Below are 23,620 nucleotides of genomic sequence, written 5' to 3'. Positions count from 1 at the left end.
GGGACTATTGAATGCTGGATTATTTTATTTTGACATGGGTTGCTTTTACCCTCTTCTATTGGCCGAACGTTTCGAATCCCGAGGTAGGGACACGCTTCGCAACCGCGCCCAGGCAAGAGACTAAGACAAACACCGCCGCAAGAGGAATCCGGCAAATCCTAAAGAATAATTGGGGCAGGACAAGTGAACAATAGTACGAACTACCATAAATTGTGGCGTTATTGTGCAAAGTAATATCACTCAATAGAAGGAGAACGTAAATATCGTAATCTAGGGCCGGTGGCCCAGCTGGCGGCTTTGAAGCCTTATGATTGGATGAGCGGACAACCCTCAATTCTGAACTGTTTAACTAGGAAGACCGATGCCCGATACTAAGTTTACTGTTCGGCGATTCCATCCCACAGCGGGGTAGGTGAAGTGCCTACTGTAGACGCGATTCATACCGGCCAGAACTGTCTGGCCGACGGTCAAGGGCCTTGTAATTTTTTAGCTCGGAATCTAGTGCCACAATAACACCAGATGTCTCATCTTGCCCATGTTAAGGCTACTGTGTCAAATCAGAGCAGTATACACCAACCTTGAGAACAAAATACTGGGTATCGCCGAAAAGTACATTTTTGGCGTGCGTTAAGGACTGGAAGCTATATTCACTGACACCTTCGCATCCAGGATGTGGTTCATGAATGACGATCCAGGTACCCAAATGGCAAACAAAGCAAACGAAATCCGTTTACTCACTTTCTCTCTATCGAGAATACTCAAGACATGGAGTGGTAACTTACCGCTAGATAAGGGCTATACTGAGTGACCCACTTTCCGCTGTGTTTTGTATAGTAATTTGTAAGAGAGAGGGATATGTATGACTAAGGGCATATTTGGCAGATGTGACATTGAACAAGTATGTGCACTTGATGGTTGCGTATATACTCTGCGTAATGTTGTCACAAAAGTCTCCCCGGGTCTTTGCGCAATCATCACTTATCCATAAATATCTCCTAGTAGGCACCCTTCCGGGCTTGATACTTCGGCTGGTTCACAGACTTGACCTTGCCCAGCGATGTGAGCACGGGGGTAGTGTTGATCAACTCAAAGCTATCTAGCTTGGCACCATTATCCCCATGAGCCCACAAGCTCAGCGCAACCCAATTCGTACCACAGTAGTTCAAGATACCCTCGGGGACGGGGAAGCTAGTCTGGGGGCCGATGTGGTTCACATACTTGCCATACTGGTACCCATTCACGTACAACTGCACGCGGTACTCGCCCGGAGTGGAGGTGTCGTTACCGAAGTTGAAGTACACTGGGATATCATAGCCGGAGGGCAGGTCCAGATCGAAGCTGGCACTGTAGAAGTGGATTCCTGGCTTGCTGAGGCCGGTAAATGGGCTGTTAGAGCCCCAGCCCTTGGTGGGCGGCTGAGGCTGGTGGAAGCCCTGGCGCTCAGCGTACAGACCTCCCTCGTTCAAGGGACCGCGGACAGTGTCGCGGTAGTTCTCGCCACCCAGGTTGCCAGTCAGCTTCCAGGAGATGGCGCTGGCTTCCTGGCCAGAGAGGGAGTACTGGAGGATGCCGCGGGGGCTTTTCATTGCCTCTAAACCGATGATCCAGTTCTCGTCCAGACCCATGTTGTCGATGACAACGGTAATAACGTAGTTATTGCCTGACTGCAGGGTGGGCAGAGTGTAGGTGGCAGTGTGGTTGCTGTCAATGCTGTTTCCGGCCCAGGAGCCGACGTAGGTCTCGTTGATCCAGACCGAGTGGCCGTACGCGCTACCTCCCTGGGTCTGGACGAAGAAAGTCTTTTCCTTGCCATTTGCTGCAAAGTGGCCTCGGTAGAGAAGGGTACCAGTGTTGAAGCCGTAGTCGGATGCGAACAGAGAAGTTGGAGTCTTGAGCGGGTAGGCGGTATTTTTGGTGTAGGCTTGATCAGCAGTGGCCCAGTCAGAGTCATCGTAGGTGTTCTTCAGCTCAGGGAGAGTGTCGATGGAGTTCCACTTCAGTTTCTTCAGATCGGGGAGTCGGACCTTTGGTGCGTTATATGTTACACTGGTCGACCAGATACCATTCTTGTCGACCTTGAACTGGGTCTTTTCGCCGTTGATGACCAGTTTCTTAGCTCCAGATGGCGCGCCAACTACCTCAATAGGAGTGGTAGCGTTGAAGTCAGCCTGGATGTGTAGGTCATTACCGTCAAGGTAGGCACTCCGCACGAGGTAGCCAGCCTTGATAATAATAGACGAGGCAGTAGTTTCTTGGTTGCTGAAGCCAGGGGATTTGCCCTTGGTGGGGAGCTGGGGCACCCAGTAGTTGTAGGCAGAGTTTCGGCCTAAAAGTCTGTGGTTAATAAGGTATGGATCAAGTGTAATTTCCATGCTACTCACTAAGAAGGAAGACCTTCAAGTTTCCAACCTGGACGATGCGACGTGTGCTTGAGGTATCCCAAGCAACAACAAGTGCATTGCTAACCTCTTTCGAAGAGATGCCTGAGGAGGATCCCTCAACGACAGAGCTACTTGACTCGCCGGAAACCGCAAATTCATGGTGCTCGCTAGGGCCGCCGTACAGGACAAGAACCTTCTCATTGTTGATTTTCTTCCAGGTGAAGACCTCGGCAGTAGAGTAGAGGATGTTGGTGCCAGCCACGTCATAATCAGTGACATGAATCTTGGAGTCACGACCACTCAGGGTAAGGCTTCCACCAAGTTGAGGAATAGTCAGATTTCCAGCACTGGTCGGGACGGTGAGCTTATATTGGGCTGAAGCCTGGCTGGTATAATCCGAGTGGCGGATCACGAAGAACGACGAAGCAGAGCTGTTGCTTCCAAGAAGAGGAGTCACAGCCAGGTTAGCATTGTTGGTATACGCGGAGGTAGTCAAGCTTCCAGGGTTAGCCACAAGGTATGCAGGTGAGACCTTGGCAAAATTTCCGAGTAGTTTCAGCTCGCTGTACTTCTCGCGGGTAATATCGCGCGATTCGGAGATAGCAGCGCCATAGTCATACGAGGTGTAACCGCCAGGGTGGCCCAGGTTGCCCCAGTTGGTACCACCAAAGATCTATAGCTCATTAGCATCCTCGTTTCCTATGTTTGATTGCTTGCAACATACCATGTACAAGTTCAAGAAGGCAACGCCAAAGCTAAAGTCGTTCTTATAGAACACTCGTTCAAACTCGTGGTTCAAAAGAGCCGCGCACCCTGCGAAGCCAACTCCTCCCCAGGGGTCGAACGCTCCACCTTGGAACTACAAAACGTTAGTGCTAAATCACTGAACAGGGAATGGTTAACATACCTCGACCAGAGAGTACGGAGTAGAAGGACTCTGCTGTTCATGACTGTTATAGAAGTATGTGGGAAGATTGCCACTAGGCCAGGTGGAAGGATTGGCGCAATCGAAGCCCAGGGGATAGCTGTCGTGACCATAGATGTCGACCGCACCTGCACCAGAACCGGGAGCGTTATGGGCACCAGTCCAGGCATCGTTGTTAATGAAAGGAACGACAATCCCTGCTTCGCGGGCCTGATTCTCGACGTATTGCATGTAGGAACCGTCAGGGAAGTTGCTAACGCCACAGCAGGCACCAGAGTATTCGTTCTCGGGCTGGTAAAGAATGACTGGGCCACCATTGGTAATCTGTGCCTTGGCAATAGTGGCAGCAATGTTGGAAGCATAGCTAATGGCAGTCGTTAGTATTCAAGACACTATTCACATTCACTATCAGCGGGACAGTGTCCATACTTATCGGTCGACTTCAGGTACGCCGCATCGCTAGTCCGCAGAGTGCCGTTGACTCGCTGCAGCCAGCCGGGGAAGCCACCACCAGAGACCTCGGCATTGATATAAGGACCAGGACGAGCCAGCAAGTAGATACCAGCCCCCTTGGCCGCATCGAGGAAGGGTTGTAGGTCAAAGATGCCCTCGGCGGAGTAGTGGCCTGGATTGCCTTCCAATAAAGCCCAGTCGACGTAGAATGACACGCAATTGAATCCCAACGCCTTGACCTTCTCGAAGATATCGATGTATAGGGAGGCTACGGGGAGACTAAATACTATATTAGAAAAGTGTTTCTCCAGTGTTGTGTCTGCTTCCATATAAGCAACAACATACCGATATGGGTGAACTTCACCGCTGAAAATCATCAATCGCTCGCCATTGATGAATAGCGAGTGCTCGTCCCAGGTCACCTATAGTTGGTCAACATAAGTACCACAGGGTAAATGAGCCTCGCACGCTCGTAACGTACATATTTTTGCAAGAGAGCCCGTTTCGCGGGATCCGCATGCTCCCGGATGGTAAAACCATCGAGCTTATGGCTTATAGCAGCACTTGCGGCTTGTGCAGCTAATGCGGCTACAACCCACGAAGACACAAGCTTCATGATGAGTGTCGACAATAGAGAGGATGGACGCGACCTTCGCCTTAGGAAAGCTCACGATTGAGGGAGCTTCAACTTCAGCGACTTGTATTTTCTCCCCCGCAAGGGATTGGCGGGCCTCTATATACAATGCCGTCTACTCCGACATTACCGTACTCGTATTATTGCTCTCCCCGTTCCTCTCGTGCATTTGGACCTTGGCTGGAGCTTTCGGCCTTGAGCTAGAGCGATAGTACAGTTCAACTCCTCTTTGGGAAATTTCGTCATTCCATCATCGACAGGGACGGGGCGGGTGTTGACTCTCAGAGTCTAGCGCTATGCCTGGAGGGCGCATGGATTTTTGCAGCAAGGCACAACGTCGCAGATGAGGCGAATTTTTCCGCTTATTGCAAGGTCACAATGCGGTTTGGTGGATTCGAGATGGGTTCGATGAGGGACTTCTCCTGAGGAGGGTCGATTGGTCGACAAGATTTCTTCACATCCGGTGGACCGGAAGGCTGTTGTGTTTAGGGTCCATTATACGGAGTGAGGAGAAGCTGATTGGCCTCGGGAGAAACAGCGGAATAGAGCTGCCCCGCCAAACAGCCCGCAACTCAAAAAGCACATCTGTATGGAGTCGATGGACGACTCGAGCCTGGGGATAGTTCGTATTGCTGGTTGTTCACGGCTCAGGGAGATCGGGCTATCACCTTCCGTCCGTGTTCTTTTGAGTCAACTGCGTTTCTCAAATCATGGCGATGGACTTGGAGCGCCTCAAGAATGCGTGCCAGTTCATTTAAAACTGGAGCCAAGGCTGCAGGGGGGAGACTCCCAGCTCGAATTTACCCAGCACAATGCAGCCCGATGAATCTCTGTTGCGCATCCTGGATACGCATTGTCCAAAGCGGCAGTTTCGGGTATTTTCGCGGACGATTATTATTCCAAGCGTTTTTAGAACCCATGCAAGAGATACTGTACCCCTCGGCCCAACAAGCAACTCTGGTTGACCTTAAATCTCGAGCTCAGGCATCTTCAAATGGGTAAATCTCCATGGTATTGCTTTTAGTACAATCGGCGAGCGAGCGAGCTCCCTTAAGAAATAAATCACGCTCAAAACCAGTAAAGAAAATCAAAGGCGTTGGCTGGTCATCAAGGCCAAATCTGGCCTCTTAAACAGTCGCATTGAATCGGTCCTCCTCGTCGCCGGCCTTGGTGTACTTCTTCCGCATGTCCACCTGTTCTTGCTCGTCTTAACAAATGGGGGGATGTTTTAACAAGTCCCCCCTCCCGCCTCTAACTACGCTAGATCTTTTGATAATTTGATCGGGGCTTTTAGATATTTTATAAGAATGATTTAACCCATCCTTCTGTTAGATTGGATAGTAGGATTTAGGACAAGAAGGGGTAAACCCTAAGGGGTCTGGTTTTGGTAGTGGATTTTTTGATGGGGGATGCCAAGACCTACCCACGGGTAATCTCAACCCGATTTAGACACGTTTCCTTAGCATAGGGAATTACCTTGGTAATTTAGTAGTGCATTTGTCAGACCAAAAGACTCTCTCAAAATCTTCTTTTGTATAGTGTTGATAGCGGAAAGCCAAGGAAAGTCGAGCAGCAGCGTGCTCGGGTTTAAGATAGGGTCTTTTCATTACCCGCTACTTCCGGAGATTCTTAACGCATGAAAGGCGGGCAATGGAGTCTTTCTTGCACTTGTGACTGACCTCGGCAAGTAGATCTTCGTAAGAAACTCGAGGTTCTTTATGGATCTTCTGGAGGATCTTTTGACGGTCGTCTTCATCTAAGAGCTTGGCGCCAGATCGTTTTAGGGACTCCTCCTTTTGGCGAATTCGAGACCGGAGACATGTTGCCTTGATAGTCGATAGTGGGGAAACTTTTTGTGGATTTGACCGTTGGACCACTTGCAATCTCCAAGGTAGTAATCTGTGTTCGTAGATTGATGTCTAATTCGCAGTTCCTGCGTCTTAGCAGCGCCCTTGGAGGAGATATAGGATCTCTACGGAGTAGGAGCAGTAGGGATAGGCCCCCTTGGCTTTGGAGGCCCTGGTAAGGCGCGTGTGCGAGGCATTGGGTAGTTAGAAAATAGTACGAAACGCGACACGAGTCTACGCGGCTACGCGAGTTCGGGTAGGCTACAATAGGAAAGCGGAGAGGCTGACGGTCAAAGGGGTGGTCTCAAACTTTTGCGGCGCCTCTAATTACTGGGTTCCGAGACAATACTGTCAAGTCACTCTCGAGTATCCCATGGATCCTCTAAGACACGGAGGAATTGGTCCTATCCACATATCAACTATGGACCAACTCTGCGGGGGTGTATTTAACATTTTCTCTACGTGCCACTCATTTTATCTACAATCAACCAATCGCATATTTCTGATGATCCGGTAGTCCTTATTCGCCACCATGTTTGCTAGTTCGTACGCTTTTAGCTGGTTTTGACAGGAACGAATATCATTGGCAGGTTGAAATACCCCATAGATGGATATGTAGACAGAATCCATTGCATGAAGTTTTCTGTCGGATCTAGATGGGGTAAAATACCGCTAGACCAAAAATGCTCCATGGGCGACATTCTTAGTCATACGGGCTTCTTTTGTTCCGTCATTTTCGGATGATTTATTCCACGTGACCTGCTAGTTAAAGTTGTGAATAATTTTCATGAACATTGAACGTTTCCAGCTTATAACTGGCGACTACACACAAGAAAGGAAATAGAAGATGAATGAATGGAGGGTAGCGAGCAGTGGAATCAGATATGGTGATATACCATGATTTCTAAAAGACGATACATCTCTGACAACACGGAAAGGCCCATCTGTAGGCCAACGAAGGAAGCAGCAAACTCGACTGGAGGAAATGGGGAGGGAGACAGTCAACGTAGAGATTTCTATCTGACATCTCAATTCACCATGATTAACAAGAACCAGATCCTCCTAATGATTGTTTGCTTAGAACCAGCCCGAAAGTTGATCCCTGACGTACTGCGCGTTGAGATTCTGAAGCGCCACGCCTGGGTGATAGGGATCGCGCCAAAGGCAGGAAAGTCCATCCCAATTGACACATGTTGCATCTGGTGCACCGTAGGCGGTTGGGTTATTGAGTCCCTGGTTGAACGGCTGTTGTGTGTCAAGGAATTTAAAGCTCGCGTCGGTGTGAGACGACTTGAAGTCGTCAAGATGAGCCAGGAGTAGAGAGTTGTATTTCGAAATCGCAGCGGCCTCTTGACTAATAGCTTCGCTCCCTCGGTCGATAAAAACGGGAGTACGCTGCATGGCTGTAATGTTGAACGTTAGGTTTCAATATGTAATATGAAGTGCGTATGGGAATAAACTCACGAGGGACTGCAAGCAAGATGAATCTTCTAAGCCCTGCAATGTATAGGATAGACAACTGGGCAAAGTAACTGCTCATGATTTCTGCGAGGAGCTCGTCTAGATTAGGCTGCCCATAAATTCCTCCCAAGTCGTTGATTCCCATCCATATACCGGCTAGAGTATTTTGGCTGTCCCAGGGTACGGATGCTCGATTGAAAGCAATGCTGTTCCAGAAGAGACTGACTTGTTGACCAAGATCAGGAATAGAAGGGTTCGCGGGAGCAACAATAGTGTGGTTCGTGGTTGCTCCAGCCACAGCAAAATTAAAGGACAACGTCAGAGAGGTGTTGTACTGAGAAACCAAAAATCCGATCCAATTCTCGCCTCCGTCGGTCGTCTGGCCCGGAAATGCTGGGTTTCCGAGGGGATTTGCGAGCGAAGGATAAGTTCCATCGATATTGAAACCCGTTGCAGTATAAGAGTCGCCACTGGCAATGGTTATCTCAGTAAATCGAGATGTACCAAATCCAAATCCAGTACGGACTTACAATGTGATGAGATACTTCGTGTTGGCGGCTACTCCATCAGTCCCTGGAACTGGGGCTGGGGCAGGGGCTGCAACAGATAGCCCTAAGGCGAGGAAAAGTCCCGAGAAGATAAGTTTAGGCATCTTTAAGAACCAGATACCTAGAAAGCTTCTCGGTGCGAAATCTTTCTTGTTGAGCTGTGAAGATGTCGGCATGGTTGAAAACCAAGGACCGTATCTTAATATTTATACTTGAGTGCTCCGTACCTAAAGTATAACCCAGAGGGGTCGTGCCGTCGTCATAATTTAGGGCCATCTCAATGAGAAAATCGGCGAGTCTGGATAAAATGAAACGAGTAGGATGCTTGTGACTACCATTTTTTGATAGTGGGTTTAGTAATCATGGGTGTCGATCAGCATAGGGTTCGCCTTTCGCCCGATGGCTTGTGGATGCGGTATGGGGTTGTGGGCTCGAAACAGGCATCTCTCTATGATGCTGTCTCTGTATGTCCACTGCGGGGTTTTTAGCGCCACGCTCTAGCCGGGTTGGGACCCCTGCAGTAATCGGTGATTAGGGGCAAGGAAGAATTTGCGTGGCAACACCCGGTGTTGTGGAACCTCCGGGGAAATTGCGGGGAGGGCTCACATGACACTACAGTATCTTCACTAAATGCTATAGTTTGGTGTCTGGTGTTTCAGTACGCCCAATTGCGGTGGTGGTGGCGCTCGTGTTGCGGGTTTGAGGTAATGTAACTGGCAGGCTGATTGCTCTTAGGACATGAGCGCCAATACTACGGAATATAAACCCCCAGCGCGCGGTGCCCCGTTGCCCGGCAGTAGATCGCTGGCTTTACTCGTTTGTTTTATCCGGAATTCTGCCAACTGCAATTTGATTTCTGGAGATCTCGTATCTCCTGGAATCTATCGGAGGAAACGGTCTACTTGTGGCGACGGATTCTCATCAAAATAGCTCCGAGTCAACTACAATACTGCAAATGCTAACCACTGTAATTCAATCGGCCAGGTGAGCATTTGTTCAGCCATTCAACCTTTTCATTCAAGAATAATCATCATTTTCATTCGGATTACCAGCCAATGCTCTCCAAGTTTAATTAGAGCACATGTCTCATGTCTCAATTCACAGACTCCATTCTCAATACCGTGTATATTAGGGATAATTTAAGGGGGTGGGTACAGTGATGTTCTCAAAGTACCGCACTAATTATCCTGCTGGCAAAAGGCAGACCTACCACACGGACGGTTTGGATTGACGAAATGTCAGCCCTGTCCAGTAGGCGGTATGTAGGCCGTGAACAGAGGTACGGTACATCAGCTATGCGGGAATACTGGTTGTAGCAATGGGAAACCCGTCGCAAGGAACTTGCCAAGCTTGTTGAACATACCTATACCCAGATATTGGACATATCGGGAGCGTTGTTGCGCAGGAAGAAGCTACGACAAAACCCCCCGACACCATTTGTCTCAAAGGTTTTGAAAATAACGTAGCTATTGACTGCGAGCCTCCGATCAAGTGCATTGTGCCTGTAATTGCCCATCTTACTGACGAGTTTGCACTAAGTCACAGTTTGGATTGCCACTAATGATAGAGTAATGAATCTTGGTTTTCTATGCGACAATTTCATGGAGCTGAATGAACCCTCCTTGCTGAATGCTCTCAACCCAGAGAAATGGCTGGCGTTGGTCAGAAAGACTGAAATGTAAATCTGCACCATGCCTCGTCCTTCTTCTAGCGAGAAATGCAATGAGGTCAACGTGATAGTTAGATATAACGACTACCATGCTGTTCCGAGAACGAATGATGTGCCATCGTAGTGTGGTTTCCCTAGCGCTGATGCGCGCCATTTGATATCCCTTACCCTCGGTTTTGACTCCGACGTGGAACGGACCGCACTCACAAAAAGGCAGACTCATCTGCTTTTTTATTGCCGGGCCAGTGAGGGCCAAACTATATATGACGAACACGGCTTAGTTTAAGCTTCGAAATTGCTAAAAAAAAATAGTTTCACAATCTCTTGAGCGTAGCCAACCTGTTATGGACAGTAATCTTCGCCGCTACACCCCGGGTGCTGTACCGCTCTAAATCTAAGATGTATCGAATGGCTAATAATAATTCAGGCTCCCTGCGGGACTTCCACCACGGTGTGTTGAAATCCCGTATAGCCTCCAAAAATCTGGCTCGATGCCTCTGCTAAGATAAGTTGTGGGGGGGAGGGGGGGGGGGGGGTAAATTAATTCTCTACTGTATCCAGGTAGATGCCCCTTGTGAGGACATTGAGTGGTGGCATGTCGTATCCGGCATAAGTGAAGCCAAAATTCGCGAGAGAAAATTGTATCACTAACAGTTGCACGACTATTGGATCCATTTGATTTTGCCACCAAGCATCTGAACGCGTTTATAGGTACACGAGGAATTCGCAAAAGCAACACATTGCCGGCGGCGTCTGTCAAGGATACACCTAGTGCCTCATTAACGTCGCCAAAAATGGTGTAAATCTAGTAGCAAGAGATCGCATTACGTTGTCTATTTTCATATTTCTGGCCAAAGGACGGTGCAGATACTGTAAGACGAAGTTGGTGAGTCCATTCAGATTCAGCCATGTCGGATATATTAATGCCACGATCCATTCGTCCGACTATGTCGGATAATGAGAGCCGTGAAGGTGTTTCCAGCAGAGTGGCACAGAGACTGGTGCGTGACCAGCTGATCTCAGAAGCTGGGCACCCGAAACTACCCTTTCCGGGCTGTCCAATCCACCTCAGTACTCTTCATCGTCAGCCCCGGGTTTCAACAGAATTTGTTGGCTGAACCTTGTCATTTCCCGCGTTTTACCCCATGGGGTTATTCAGCTTTTCGGAGAAATATCTGGCTATATTCGCGGTTTTAGGCTTCCAAGGCATGTATGTAGATCATACCCCAGGTTATGGGTAAAGCCCCATCGGTAGGTCCTAAGACTGGTGGATAGGTAGTTGACTTGCTGAAACGTATCACGCTGGTTACTACCCAATATCATTATTTACATCGTTGGTGAAATACCTTACCAACTTCAGATCCTGTTCCCCTTGCTTGCAGGGACTATTTCCCGGTCTCTGAAAAGCATATATATCTAGCCCGTAGCCTGATATAATTTGTGGATTTTGTTACTTCCAGTTTTGCAATCGGCAAAAGGGTAATACTCTGATAACCACAATGAGCTGGGTTCCTCGCTTTATCTCTACTTCTCTTGTCCTATTGAGTGGGCTTGGTCGCGCTGTCTATGGAGCCGACTCAAGCACTTACTACTTCAAGCACTTCAGTACTTCTGGTAGTATCAACCCATGGTACAATAACGACAATTCCTGGGGTGTATCCGCGCCAGGCGGTTCCGGATTTGTTGTTATGGTTACTGGCGAAGACTGGGGCACTTGGTCCCCAGTTCACACTCTGCCTAAGAAAATCAACGATCTCAATCCTAGCCATAAAACGTGGTTCAGCCAGAATGCTGCACCCGCAGCGGGCCACGGATATGATGCTTGGTAGGACTCTATACTACTCGATATAATTCTGTGTTCGAGAACTCATTTCACTTAATCAAATAGCTACGACATCTTCATTGACCCGAGTTACGCTCCGACTGACCGCAACGGGAAATATGAGTTGATGATCTGGGTAGCCCATCAGGCCCCAAATACTCCTCTGTCCGACCACTATGATGCTAACGGCGCGGCGGTTCCTTGGGCACGGAATGTAAACCTCGGAGGCCAGGCGTGGGATGTTTACTTATACCAGTACGTTATACTACGTTGCTCACAGGTGATGTTGGCGCCGCTAATACATATTTAACAGTTGGCCCACCAATGGCGCTCTGACTATGACTTACGTCGACCCGACCAACTCGGGCTGGTTCTCAGGAAGCTTATCGCCGTTCTTCCAGCATGGTATTAGCAGTGGCTGGTACAGTGGGGATGACTACTTGACTAGTGTTATGGGAGGTTGGGAATTCGGCGCGGGGGATTATACGGCTGATTCGTGGGGGGCGGTTGGGTTCTAATATACGAAAATGAACGAAAGCAGCCAAAATACTGACTTCAAAGATTTTAATCCATGAAAATCTTCTGAAATCAATTGAACTCAACTGTATTGTGAATGGCATGGTTGAATTCTGGGCTACGTCCCAAGCTCTAAAGGTTACCCTGCCGCGTCAATCCATCAATCAATCCATCAATCAATCAGTGCTCTATTAACCTAATGGGGCCTAATAGTGTCGTAATAGCTATGTGGGCGCTTCTCCCATCGGAAACGAGTAATCTGAACGCCAGCCCCGAGCTGTAACTGGCAAGTACAAAAGAAAACGGCGTTTGGGGAGATCCGTGCGTGGAAAGGGGCGTTCCATACCCATAAGTTCTGTTATAGAAGTGGTAAAGTGATCAACGAGAGTGGTGAGTACTTCCATAGAGCCGATAAATTCTTCGTCTTAGTTCTGTTCCGTCAGTGGCTGATGTAGTCTGCAGGGTGAGTGACCTCGACCCGGATGTGGAACTAATGCGAGCCGTCACGCGGCAGAGTCGTTGGCGAGACACGCGAAGCCCACGCTATTTAACTGATGAACAGAGGGCCCAACTAAATTGAGGTTCATCCCAAGTTGGAAGAGGCCGGGCGCAATCTCAGCAAGATCCGTGCCCAATACGAGAAGAGTAAGCAGCTCGCCCTGCTCCCTCGGATCCAGCAACGGGAGAAAGAGGTAAGAAACACACGAAAAAGGTTGCACAGGAGCTTGCGGCATCAGAGAGCCGAGAGAATTTCGATGAAGAGCAAGCATTTCTGCATATCGATGCACGTTGTCAAGGAAGAGAGCGAGAAGGATTCATCCTTGGAGGACACTATGTACCCCCTTGAGTTGCATCTAGTGCGGGGCATTCTTTGTTACCCAATCCCTAACTCCTTGGAGGATGAGTGGAGTCCGCGTGATACGGGTGCTGCAGCCGTCGTGCAGTATTGTGACGTCCTTGGAGTAGGCCCGTTGAGAGGGCTGGTCCAAGTGGAAGGCACCTAAATCGGCTGTGTCGGATTGTCCCGCAGCCCATCTGCCAGTTCCAAGCCAAATTCAAATGTCGGCGACTCATACCAGCCACCTGTTTCGGTACCTGACAAGCCGTCGCGTGCTAAGTTAACTACTCTGTGCAACTGCGAAACAATATCCATAGAATTGATCAATCACAGTACTTGAACCCTCTTTCAAACTGTACCCATATGTATATTCGTGGAACTTGTCATTGATTAAGAAACAAACCAAGAGTGTAACAGTTCAATCCGCAACATCGGCATTCTCAAGGATCACACTCACTATTCCTATGAGCTACACGCCATACCACAACACTCAAGTTGAGAGCAATGCAACATGCTAACTTAGATGCTAGATTGCAGTTCCATTGTTCAAGATTGATCCGTGCCCAGCGATCCAATGCTATCTACAAAATGTGAAGGAGAATGCCAACTTTACTGCTTCACGGCCTCAAGTACCATTGTGGATACCACTGAACATGGAATAGATAATTCGTTCAGTGCCGTGGCTATGATTTTATTCTGCATGCCCGCTAAGATGCATCTCATGTAGCAGATCTTCGTCACACCCACGGCATCTTCGATCCTGCAAGTGCTTCTCTCGAAATGTCGTAGAGCTGGCTTATATTCGATGCGTCTCTGCGTCCTGCGATGAGCGGGAAGGTCGGTGTTGCTATAAGATTAAAAATATTGCCGAGGCCCTTTGTCCCTCCGGGCGTTATAAACTTGAAGGTCCGTCTTTAAGGAATCGTGTATAAATTTGAGTTGGTTATTTTACATGGGATAAATCACACAGATCAACATCAGGGGGATCTTAGTGCCGAATGTTTGTCATCGTTTTCCCTATAATTCCCCACAGAACCATGCGAAGGCTCATTGTTTAGTATGCCCCAACTCGCTTCTTATATATGGGCTGTTCTGATGATACGATCTCAGTCAACGCAGAACGCACTGGCCCGAAATTCGTTAAACGTAGACCACCCAATTTCGCACCGTCGGTTGTTTGACCCCACAGTGTTAGTGCAGCCCAGTTCCCTCCTCGATAGGTCAATATTCCCTGTGGAATATGGAATTCTGTTGGTGGGCCGATGTGTGGCATGAACTTGCCGAACTGATATCCGTTGACATACAACCGCACACGATACGGCGTCGTAATGGAAGAATTATCAGTAAACACTAAGGACAGGGGGTATATCATAATGCTTGGGTAGGTCAATTTTGAACGAGCTGGAATAAAAGCCAATACCAGCATCATTAAGGCCAGTGAACGGGCTGGATGTCTCCCAAATTTTGCTCGGTGGTTTGGGTTGATGCTAGCCTTGTCGCTCTGCGTAAAAACCTCATTTCTTGAGTGGTCCCCGCACGAGATCAATGTAGTCCTCACCGCCGAGGTTGCCAGTCAGCTTCCAGGAAATATCATCCTGGTAATGACCAGAAAGGTTGTAGTCAAGTATGCCACGTGGATTCTTCACCTGATGCAGGGGGGCCTTCCTCCATTCTTCATCCCGGCCCATGACATCGATAATGATTGTCAAGACATAGCTAGCCCCTGCTTCGAGAGGGCAGATTGAACGAAGATAAATGGGAGTTATTCGAAGGACTACCAACTTGTGAGCCTAAACACGTTTGGTTAAGTTAAACCGAGCTTCCATATTCTGTACCACCTTGGGTCTGTATGGTGAACGATTTCTCTAGGCTATTACCGACGAAGTGGCCGCGGTAAAGCAGGGAGCCAGTATGAAACCCGTAATCAGATGAATAAAGAGACATCGGAGCTTTCAGGGGGCAACGGTGTTGTTCGTAGTTCTGTGATCATCACTAATCCAAGCGCTATCATCGTAGGACTCGGTTCTTTGACGACATCTGTCGAGTCAATTGAAATGGTTCAACGGAAACAATAAATCTGCCATCAGCAGCTGCGGAGAGTCAGCCCTCCACCTCAACAAGCATACGCCACCTGAAGCTCTGGATAGCTGGATTTTGCGATGGACCACATTGGAACAGATGGAGTTGACTAAAAGGCAGCCCCAGTATACCAGGACAGGAATAAAGGCTTGCGTTAATGGAAACACTGCTAATGCGTTCTGAATTGGTACCTCGATATCAAGGGAGTCGAGTCTTCTGCTTTTTTCGTCGATTAGCTTTCCGAGCGTTACATTTGTCTTCAGAGAAAGGAGGTTACTACCGCACGACACTTTCATGCTCATCCATAGCTCAAGTTTTGATATTGTTCTCGATGAGAGTACTCTGGGCCATTGAGGGCTAGAAGTGGTAACGGTAATCTAGTCAAGATACTCAAGAGGCAAATCCAAGGCACGACACTGCTCAATTTCATCCAAATCCGCCATAGCAGATGGCCACTGCAAACGCTGAAGCCGGTAGTTATTGTGCTTGAACGGCGTCCACTGGCCAGCTATTTCAACCTGTCGAGTTGTATTGACATATCCCCTTGCCGTCGTGTATCTGACGTCCGGCGTCGGTTTGAACGTTCGAGCAAAACTAGCCCAAGAGTCCAGCACAAACTGCTGGAATGGCAAATCGTATTCATCCCTCAATGCAAGGCCTTCCCGAACCACGTTGCCAAACACGTAATACAGTTCCCCGGAGTGACACTTGAAATATTCTCCGTTGGGATCGCCGTTGGGATACGCCGATGTCACCGGAGGTTGGCACAGAGGAGGATTAGGCGACCAGCCTGACAACTGGTAGGTGCGGTTGAACTCGTAGAAGTAGATTTCGGGGAATATCTTGTTGGTAAATCCAGCGTATGCAGTTGCTTGGTCGATACAGCGGAACCCTCCGTCAGTGGCCACTCTTGCCGTTGTATTGAACATGTCAAGTGTCTGGTTGGATCCGGAGTGTATAGGGAACACTTGACTTGGGGCAACTGTTGGCGGTAGACCGGTCTCGCTCAGGAACTGGCTGATTGATTCTCCTGCTCTGGGATAGCCTATCATGGCAGCACCGTCATCTCTCGTTGTGCCTAGCATCAGAGGCACGCTCGCAGTAGATCTTGAGTCTTTCAGATTGAGCTCCAAGCTCGTAAGATACTCGCCATCTACCACGAGGTAGCGTGCAGTATCTCCGAGGGTAGAGATCGTTGTTGCTGGAACGGCCCGTAGGCACTCGAGCTGTGACGCAGCATACGTGCAATTCGTTTCGCTGAGAATAGCATTGCCGGCAACTTCCATCTCTTGCTCGATAGTGTAGTACTTCGAGTATGTCGTCCCGGTCACTCCCCCGAGATTGCTCTGCATGATTGCACCCGCAAACTTACCTCGAGCTTTGGGCGATGCCAACAGTGCCCGGACTGATCCCGCTCCGGCCGATTGTCCGAAAATAGTGATTTGATTAGGATCCCCACCAAAGTCTTTGATGTTGCGACGAACCCAGTCCAGCGCGGTAATTTGATCTGCCAGTCCGTAGTTTCCCTTTGTCTTCCCATCGTCTAAAGCGAGGAAACCGAACGTGCCCAGGCGGTAATTAATAGTGACAACAACCACATCACCTCTTGATGCAAGATTAGCTCCATCGAAAGTGGTATCACTGCCCGTACCGCTAATGAAAGCGCCGCCGTGGATCCAAAACATCACAGGCTTCAGTTTCTTGCCACAGTCGGCTTTGGGATTCGGCAGATACGGAGTCCAGACGTTAAGAAAGAAACAGTCTTCTGAGCCGCTTGCCCACTGGACACATTGGGAACCGTAGTCAAGAGCAGACACATAATCGCCGTTTCCTTCAAAGCCCTTGGAGTAGGCCCAACGCTTTGGTGCTTCGGCGTAGCGAATACCGAGAAAGCGAAAGCTGAATCGATCTCGGACACTAGATCTCGGTTAGACAACGAATCTGCTATGACCTCGGTAGAGCCTTACCCAGTGAGATGCTGGTTGTTAGAGTTGATTGTGACCTGCCAGGTGGTGTTCGTATCAATTTTATCGGGCGTAGAGTAAGGGGCAGTCTGTGTACAAAGTACTGGGAAATGCTCATTTGCAGGAGCCTTCTTCACGCGACCACCTTCATCTACGGTAGACGGTGTACCTTGGACTGGGGCAATCCAGTATCTCTGGTCGTCGGCGTATCTCTTTTGCGAGACAAGGTAGCCCAGATCATTTGTTATGCTGAAAAATCCCGCAGTTGACTTCCACAGTGACTCGCCAAGGCTGTTGCAGCTGTTCATAGCTTCCTGCAATGGCATTGCATCCAGCAAGAGCACGCCAGACCCACCATGGGGGCTGAAACTTTCTATGAGATGACATTAGCATCGACTCGTATCAATTTGATAGACAGAGATTTCTTACCCAACAAATCATTGTGAATAATAATCGATATGTCGGAATCCAAGGAACCCGGGCTAACGAGTCCTCTAGCCGCTACCGCCAGTAACAAGGTAGCGTACAGGAAAGCACACGCCATTCTGTTACGAGTGTATCCCAGATAGTACGAGATCAATCCCTGCCGGGCATTGTCATCACGCAGCTTTTATCTCTTCTGAAGAATCAGTGTTCTCCGATCCCTTCATTTTCCCCATGACCCTTTTAGCCATCCACTGCCAACCCCGTGCCCGCGCCGGCAAAATAGCATTCCCCCACAAGAGCCACAGACAGTGCTATTCGCCCGGCGACATGAAGAGGCCCCGTGCAATAGTAGTCTCTTTCATTTGTCCATCATCCGGGAGGATTATTAGCCTATACTATCCTGGCTAGCTCAATGATGCGAAAGATCGACTTTGGTCTGCTTACGTAAAGAGCAGGCGAAGCTGCATTGGAATATTGTCCAATATGCGGCGGAGGACTGGCGGGTTTGGTAGTCGCTCATTGGAGATGATCGGATGAGGAACGTTCTAATAATTACACGTCTTTTCCAAGGTCCTGAAACGACAAAGTCTCTTGAGAATAGACCTCGACAGGAGTCGCGACTCTCCAGGTCCGGTCCGGTTCCAGAACCGCCAAGACCCGGTTCAGGTTCTGGGTTTTTAGAACCGCGATTCTACACTTGGGCTCTTGGAACCGACCCTGCAGGTTCTTGAAGACCCTGCAGGTTCCTCAAACACTGCAAACTAGGGAAGCCCCGTGACCTGCATATTTTATGCAGTTTTGGTCCGTATTTTCAAGTATTCGTCTTACATCTCTACACGGAAAGAAGAAATAGAATTGAAGCAGATTAGGCAGATTTTAACGCAATATAATAGTATGTAATTGGGGTTCTATCTTTTCTATAGCTTTTGATATTCATATAAATCTTTATCTCTTCGTATACGCTTCGGAACCCGCCCAGATGTACGCCTTTGGGTACAGCTATTCTGTGGAAGAGGTATCCTATCTTCTTCGTCTTCACTATTCCTGTCTTGTTGAATAAGCGGCGCCTAGGTACTAGGTAGAGCTGTTACTGTTGGTTCGATTCTTGGTCTTTTACTAAGGACACTCTTATCGGCTACCTGATTCGGCTTAGATGTTGTATTAGTGTGGTCCTCTTCCTCCTCCTCCTCCTCCTTATTATCACTAATCAGATCGAACACCTCCTCCTTCTTTTTCTGAGCCTTATTCTCTTCCTTTCTGGTATGAATCTCTTATATAGATAGATACTTATTAATAAAGGCTAGCTTCTCTGATTTAATATCAAAGCGAGTGGTATATATTATTATTATAAGATCCTGGATGGTTTTGGGCTTCAGAGATCCTCGGCGGTAGTAACAGATATCACGAGCAGAATTAAATAACCGCTTAACACTAGCACTAGATGCAGGAGTAGAAAGGATATCTCTTGCGAGGCTTGCGAGAATAGGAAGTTTATTCTGATTATCCTTTTAGAATATACGCGGATTGATCAGACGAGTACCTATCGGCAAGGTTAGTATATAACAAGTACGAGAGAGAACGTCTACTTACTACTACCTAGGTAACGCCTAAGCTTATTATTAACGCTCGTCTGAGACTGGCTAGATTGGGCAGTTGATACTATCAACTCTAGGTTAGAGACCTGTGCTGCGGAGGGTACACTACCACGTATAGGTTAGGACTGCAAATAACGCTTCTTATATAGGATGAGGTACTTCTCGAGACTCTTACGGTATCAAGGAGCCCACTCTAGCTCCCACTCTAGCTTCTGAAAGAATTCAATCTTATTCTGAGGTGCTATAATAGTAGCAATCGGATAGAGATCATCGCTAATATCGTCTGTCGCTATGTAGTACTGCGAAAGCTTTTTCCTTGCAAATTTAAGTGCTCTAAGTATCACAGTCTTCCACTTAGCCTGCTTTCGCACTAGCTGTCCCTTTGACTTCTCTAGGTGAGCAAAGAGGGCATTATAGATGCCAAAGACGGTGTGGATAGTGATATCCCTGCTCTTTGAGACCTTATTAGTAAAGCTGAAGAACGGTTGGGTGATTGAAAGAAGATAGTCGACTTGGCGCTATTCCTCTTCGTTTAGTTGAAGATCTACCTGGTTATATACCCGGCAGAACTTATTGAACGTTGACTGTAGCCGTTTCGCTCGCCGGAGCATCAGAAAGGTTGAATTCTAGCGGGTTTTGACATCTTGCATCGGTATAAGCTTTAGCTCTTTGGTCTGGAGCTCTAAGAAATGCTCTCGGCGCTAGGGACTCTTGTTGATGTAGACGGCAAGCTTTCGGATCTAGTGGATAGAAGACTATTAGTAAGGTTAGAAAGATAAGTAAGAGGTAACCGTACCTTATTTAGCGTATAGATGATCTTATAATTCTCTCGGCGAGAGGATACGGTTCCACTAGTAAAATCTATCTCTTCCCGCTCATTCTTCGGATTAGCGTCTATCTGGCCAAGAAGCTCTTTCAGACTAAGCTGAATAACGTGTGCAATACATAGCATACGGATAATAGGTATATTGCTTAGTAGCTCAAGCCCCTGAATAGATCCCTTAAGGCTCTCTACTAGCGTTGAGTTATTAGACGCGTTATCAGTAGTAATGGTTAATACCCTATCCTTAACTCTATGCTTCTGCAATAGTGGGAAGAGAACTGCGCCAAGATTTATACTAGTATGCGAACTATGAACAGGTTCAAAGCCAAGCAGTATCTCGCGGTAGTTCCAGTCTTGGTTAATGAAATACCTAGTAACTGCTATAAAGGCCTGGCGGAAAGGTGAGGTCTAACAATCTAATGCAATAGAGAGCTTCTTATCCTTAGGTAGCGTTTGAAGGAGACTCTGTTGCTGTTCTTTAACGATTATATGTAGCCGACGACGGATAGTAATCGATGTGGGTAATTCGGGCATACTTGGGGCAAGACGGATTGTTTCAACCAAAGCGCGAAACTGGGGGTGTTTAATAAGCTGGAACGGTAGTTGTAAGCTTGAGAGGAAGATAAGAATCCTCTCAATCCAGGCATTGTTTGTAAAGGCAGACTTTTGGGGTGCGAGATGTGTCTAGTGTAAACCTAATATTATTATAAGTCGGACAAGTAGATATATTTGTTAACTTACCCTATTTTGGATGAGTCTTCGAATATCCTTTGACTGTGGTGTCTTTTTCCGATAATTAACACTCCCCTGGTAGTGTTTATTTATAGAAGACGTTCCTCGGTGACTATCTGCGGGGTATGAAAGGGTATAATCGTATGTTTTGTATATAACCCTCGGTTCCCTATCAGAAATAGTAGCAACTTAGTGAAAATGCTTCTAGCATTCTGCTGTTCGTGCTCTACGCTTATCCTCGAACAGATTGCGGTTGATACGGCTACCAAACTCGGTTTTCAACCACTATTCGATAAATTCATTGTTCACTATCTCCGTCTACAATGCAAAGTTCTTCCTTCTTAGAGATCCAACGCGCTTAAGGATCTCTGGCGGAGATGCTGATCGAGGGTGAGAAAAAACAATATCCGTGGTATAATCTGAAGTCTTGCTGTATAACGCATTAGGGGGGAAGGATTGGACGCTATCGGATGGAAGGAAAGGTAGGTTATCTTGAGGTGTATCCTCGAAGATAGATGAGGGATACTGATCGGAGAACTGAGAGAGTTGACTCTGTGATATTATGAATAAGAGAACAGAGGTATGAGGGAGAGTAGATAGACAGAAGAGACTTACAGAAAGCCCTATAACTAGGAAAGGATTTATCAGAAAAGTTAGTATACCGCGGTCGTCGCTAGCTGTACGAACGCGTGGATATTTCAATATAGACTAGGTCTACTGCCGCTGCGCGTGATAATTGGCTATTAAAACCTACACCGCCAGGTTCTCTTAGGTTCTTCCCGGGTCGAACTAGGTAGAACCTGGTAGCCCCGGAGAACCTAGTAGCCCCTGGGGTTGTAGCATTTCTACAGAAATCAGCCGACCGAAGACTTCAGCAGATACTGCGGCCAAGTAGATTAGCTACTTTGGACGACAAAAATTGTTCATATTAGCAGGCCGATTTAAATTTAAAAAGCTGATGTTACTTCTGAGAGCTATCCTGTTCATTTGAGCATATTTTTAGCTTGTTCAATTGAGATTCTAGGCGTCTATATTATTTAAAGCGGTTCTACAGAGCTACATGAGGCAAAATATATATTTCCACTATCTTACACTACGATCTCTTTAGTATACTATCTCCCCACCCACAAAGACTAAAGTAAGATTGAATCTAAAGGTGAAGCCATATTTCTAGCCGAAATAACTGACATACGAGATCATTTCATATAATTTCATGTACTAGCAAGGTACAGTCGAAGACCAGTTGATGCCGAAACCAGAACAGGTGTAAATAACAGTAATAAAAAGGAATGAATCAGCAATTTATCCAGCCAAAATAGGAAATTTCTTGGCAAAATTATGCACTCCAGGTTCCTGCAGGTGCGAACTGGGAAGAGCCTGCAGGGTTGTTGGTCCGGTTCCAGTTCTACAAGTTGGAACCTGGGACCCGGATGGTCCGACTCCAGGTTCTGACCTGAGGAACCGGAACCGGACCATGTCGAGGCCTACTTGAGAATCAGACTTCGCTAACCTGAGCGGCTTTAGGCTCCGCGGAGTGGACTGCGGGGTGAGGGTACGGCGGTGCGTAGCGGCCATTCTCCAGTGCATAATTATTAAGCAAGATTTACTGGCAGAATTTACGACCAAGTCACGTTTCTCCACAATTAAACTATGTACTTTCGAAGTAGCCACATAATCTCTCATAAGGGCTTATCAAATTCACGTTTACAATAATCTATCTAACTCATAAGGGCTTAGTTATGAGGCAGAATTAAGGCTAGCTTAGGAGGGGGGAAGGGGGTGGAAAAGGGAAGAAATAATCCTTAACGGAGGTAGAGGAGGCCAAGTATTAAGGAGAGAGAATGATCACATGACTAAGATTCAGGGATTTTCACGTGATTTTGCCTAAAAGGTAAGGTATCAGTAGAAGGGCGGACCCAGAGGCGGTCAATCATATACATGATTTAGCACCAGTCTTGCTTAATAATTATGCACTGGAGAATGGCCGCTACGCACCGCCGTAGTGAGGGGTATTGGCGGGATTGGCTTTCTCTCATTGGTTTAGATCGGGTGGCATCTGAGTCCACGGCCCGTGATTGATGGGATTTGCTTGATGAGGGCGGCTGCAAAAAATAGATGTTTTCGAATTAGGGTGGGCGGGATTCTTAACGGGAGTGTTCGATATGCAGAGCGACAGACGTTCGTCCGCGTCCTTCGGAAGCGTACCAGGCCATATTCCCCCGTGCATCTTGCATGTAGCTTGCCATTCATCCAGATGATGAGATGCGCTCCTAACGGCAATTTCTAGCTGGACACTATCGTCTTGTCCGATCACTGCCATGTGATTGATTCCGTATATTTCGGTCAAGATCTAATTCAATTTAATCATTTGTGGCTAAAGATGCCTCTGAGTGAGGCGCGGATCTCGACTGGATTTGAGTTCTCTCGTTCTAATTGAAAGAATACTTTTTCGTCGATCGGCAAAGGGATATCATCTCGATGCTCGCCGACGTCTGACCTTGTTCTGATTCCTCGCAATTTACAGTACAAAGATTTGAAGACTCCAACGGTGGACTGCGGAAAAGAACAAGGTTTCAACCAACCAGGCTTGCTGGATCCCGAGCCTAAGGATGGAGAGGAACAGGGCCGATTGGACAGCGGCGAACGTAATATACTGAGCTTCTAAAACCTCAAACCACCATTTAACATTCTCAGTCTCGCTCCCGTGAGAGAGTTTTTTCACCTCGCTCTAGGCGTAATTCTACCTCCATTAACGGCTCTCGTAACCTTTCATGCTCGGGCGAACGGACCACTGCTTGAATTTATCTACTCCGTCCGTTGTGCCTCGATCTTCCTGTTCTGACCGGCCTGCCCCGAGCTTCCCCATTTTAACATTTGAACAATATTGCGTAGAGGAGGAGTGAATAG

The 23,620-nt window shown here is 47.7% G+C and overlaps 4 protein-coding genes across 4 annotated transcripts; 1 reads left to right on the top strand and 3 right to left on the bottom strand.

The window, feature by feature from the left end:
• Window positions 1-995: 995 nt before the first annotated feature.
• Window positions 996-4,375, bottom strand: N7473_000066 (glycoside hydrolase family 35 protein; the record flags this gene model as incomplete). The annotated part of the gene is made up of 7 exons (XM_057146006.1): window positions 996-2,326; window positions 2,382-3,054; window positions 3,106-3,240; window positions 3,289-3,670; window positions 3,736-4,038; window positions 4,105-4,181; window positions 4,241-4,375. The coding sequence occupies 7 exons, from the start codon at window positions 4,373-4,375 to the stop codon at window positions 996-998; spliced, it is 3,036 nt and encodes a 1,011-aa protein (XP_057013892.1).
• A 2,942-nt stretch (window positions 4,376-7,317) lies between these two features.
• On the bottom strand, window positions 7,318-8,353 carry N7473_000065 (SGNH/GDSL hydrolase family protein; the record flags this gene model as incomplete). Its single annotated transcript, XM_057146005.1, has 3 exons — window positions 7,318-7,643; window positions 7,705-8,171; window positions 8,232-8,353. The coding sequence occupies 3 exons, from the start codon at window positions 8,351-8,353 to the stop codon at window positions 7,318-7,320; spliced, it is 915 nt and encodes a 304-aa protein (XP_057013891.1).
• Window positions 8,354-11,417: 3,064 nt separating this feature from the next.
• N7473_000064 (uncharacterized protein) lies at window positions 11,418-12,258 on the top strand (the record flags this gene model as incomplete). The annotated part of the gene is made up of 3 exons (XM_057146004.1): window positions 11,418-11,743; window positions 11,807-11,995; window positions 12,054-12,258. 3 exons carry the CDS (start codon window positions 11,418-11,420, stop codon window positions 12,256-12,258), a joined length of 720 nt encoding a protein of 239 aa, XP_057013890.1.
• A 3,292-nt stretch (window positions 12,259-15,550) lies between these two features.
• N7473_000063 (uncharacterized protein) lies at window positions 15,551-17,681 on the bottom strand (the record flags this gene model as incomplete). The annotated part of the gene is made up of 3 exons (XM_057146003.1): window positions 15,551-17,090; window positions 17,141-17,510; window positions 17,567-17,681. The coding sequence occupies 3 exons, from the start codon at window positions 17,679-17,681 to the stop codon at window positions 15,551-15,553; spliced, it is 2,025 nt and encodes a 674-aa protein (XP_057013889.1).
• Window positions 17,682-23,620: the final 5,939 nt, after the last annotated feature.

The sequence above is a fragment of the Penicillium subrubescens genome (assembly GCF_028828155.1).
Source record: "Penicillium subrubescens strain IBT 31985 chromosome Unknown utg000001l_segment0_segment0, whole genome shotgun sequence".
Classification (NCBI taxonomy): Eukaryota; Fungi; Ascomycota; class Eurotiomycetes; order Eurotiales; family Aspergillaceae; genus Penicillium; species Penicillium subrubescens.
The sequence above is the reverse complement of the archived record's forward strand: the minus strand, read 5'-3'. Positions and strand labels throughout refer to the sequence as shown.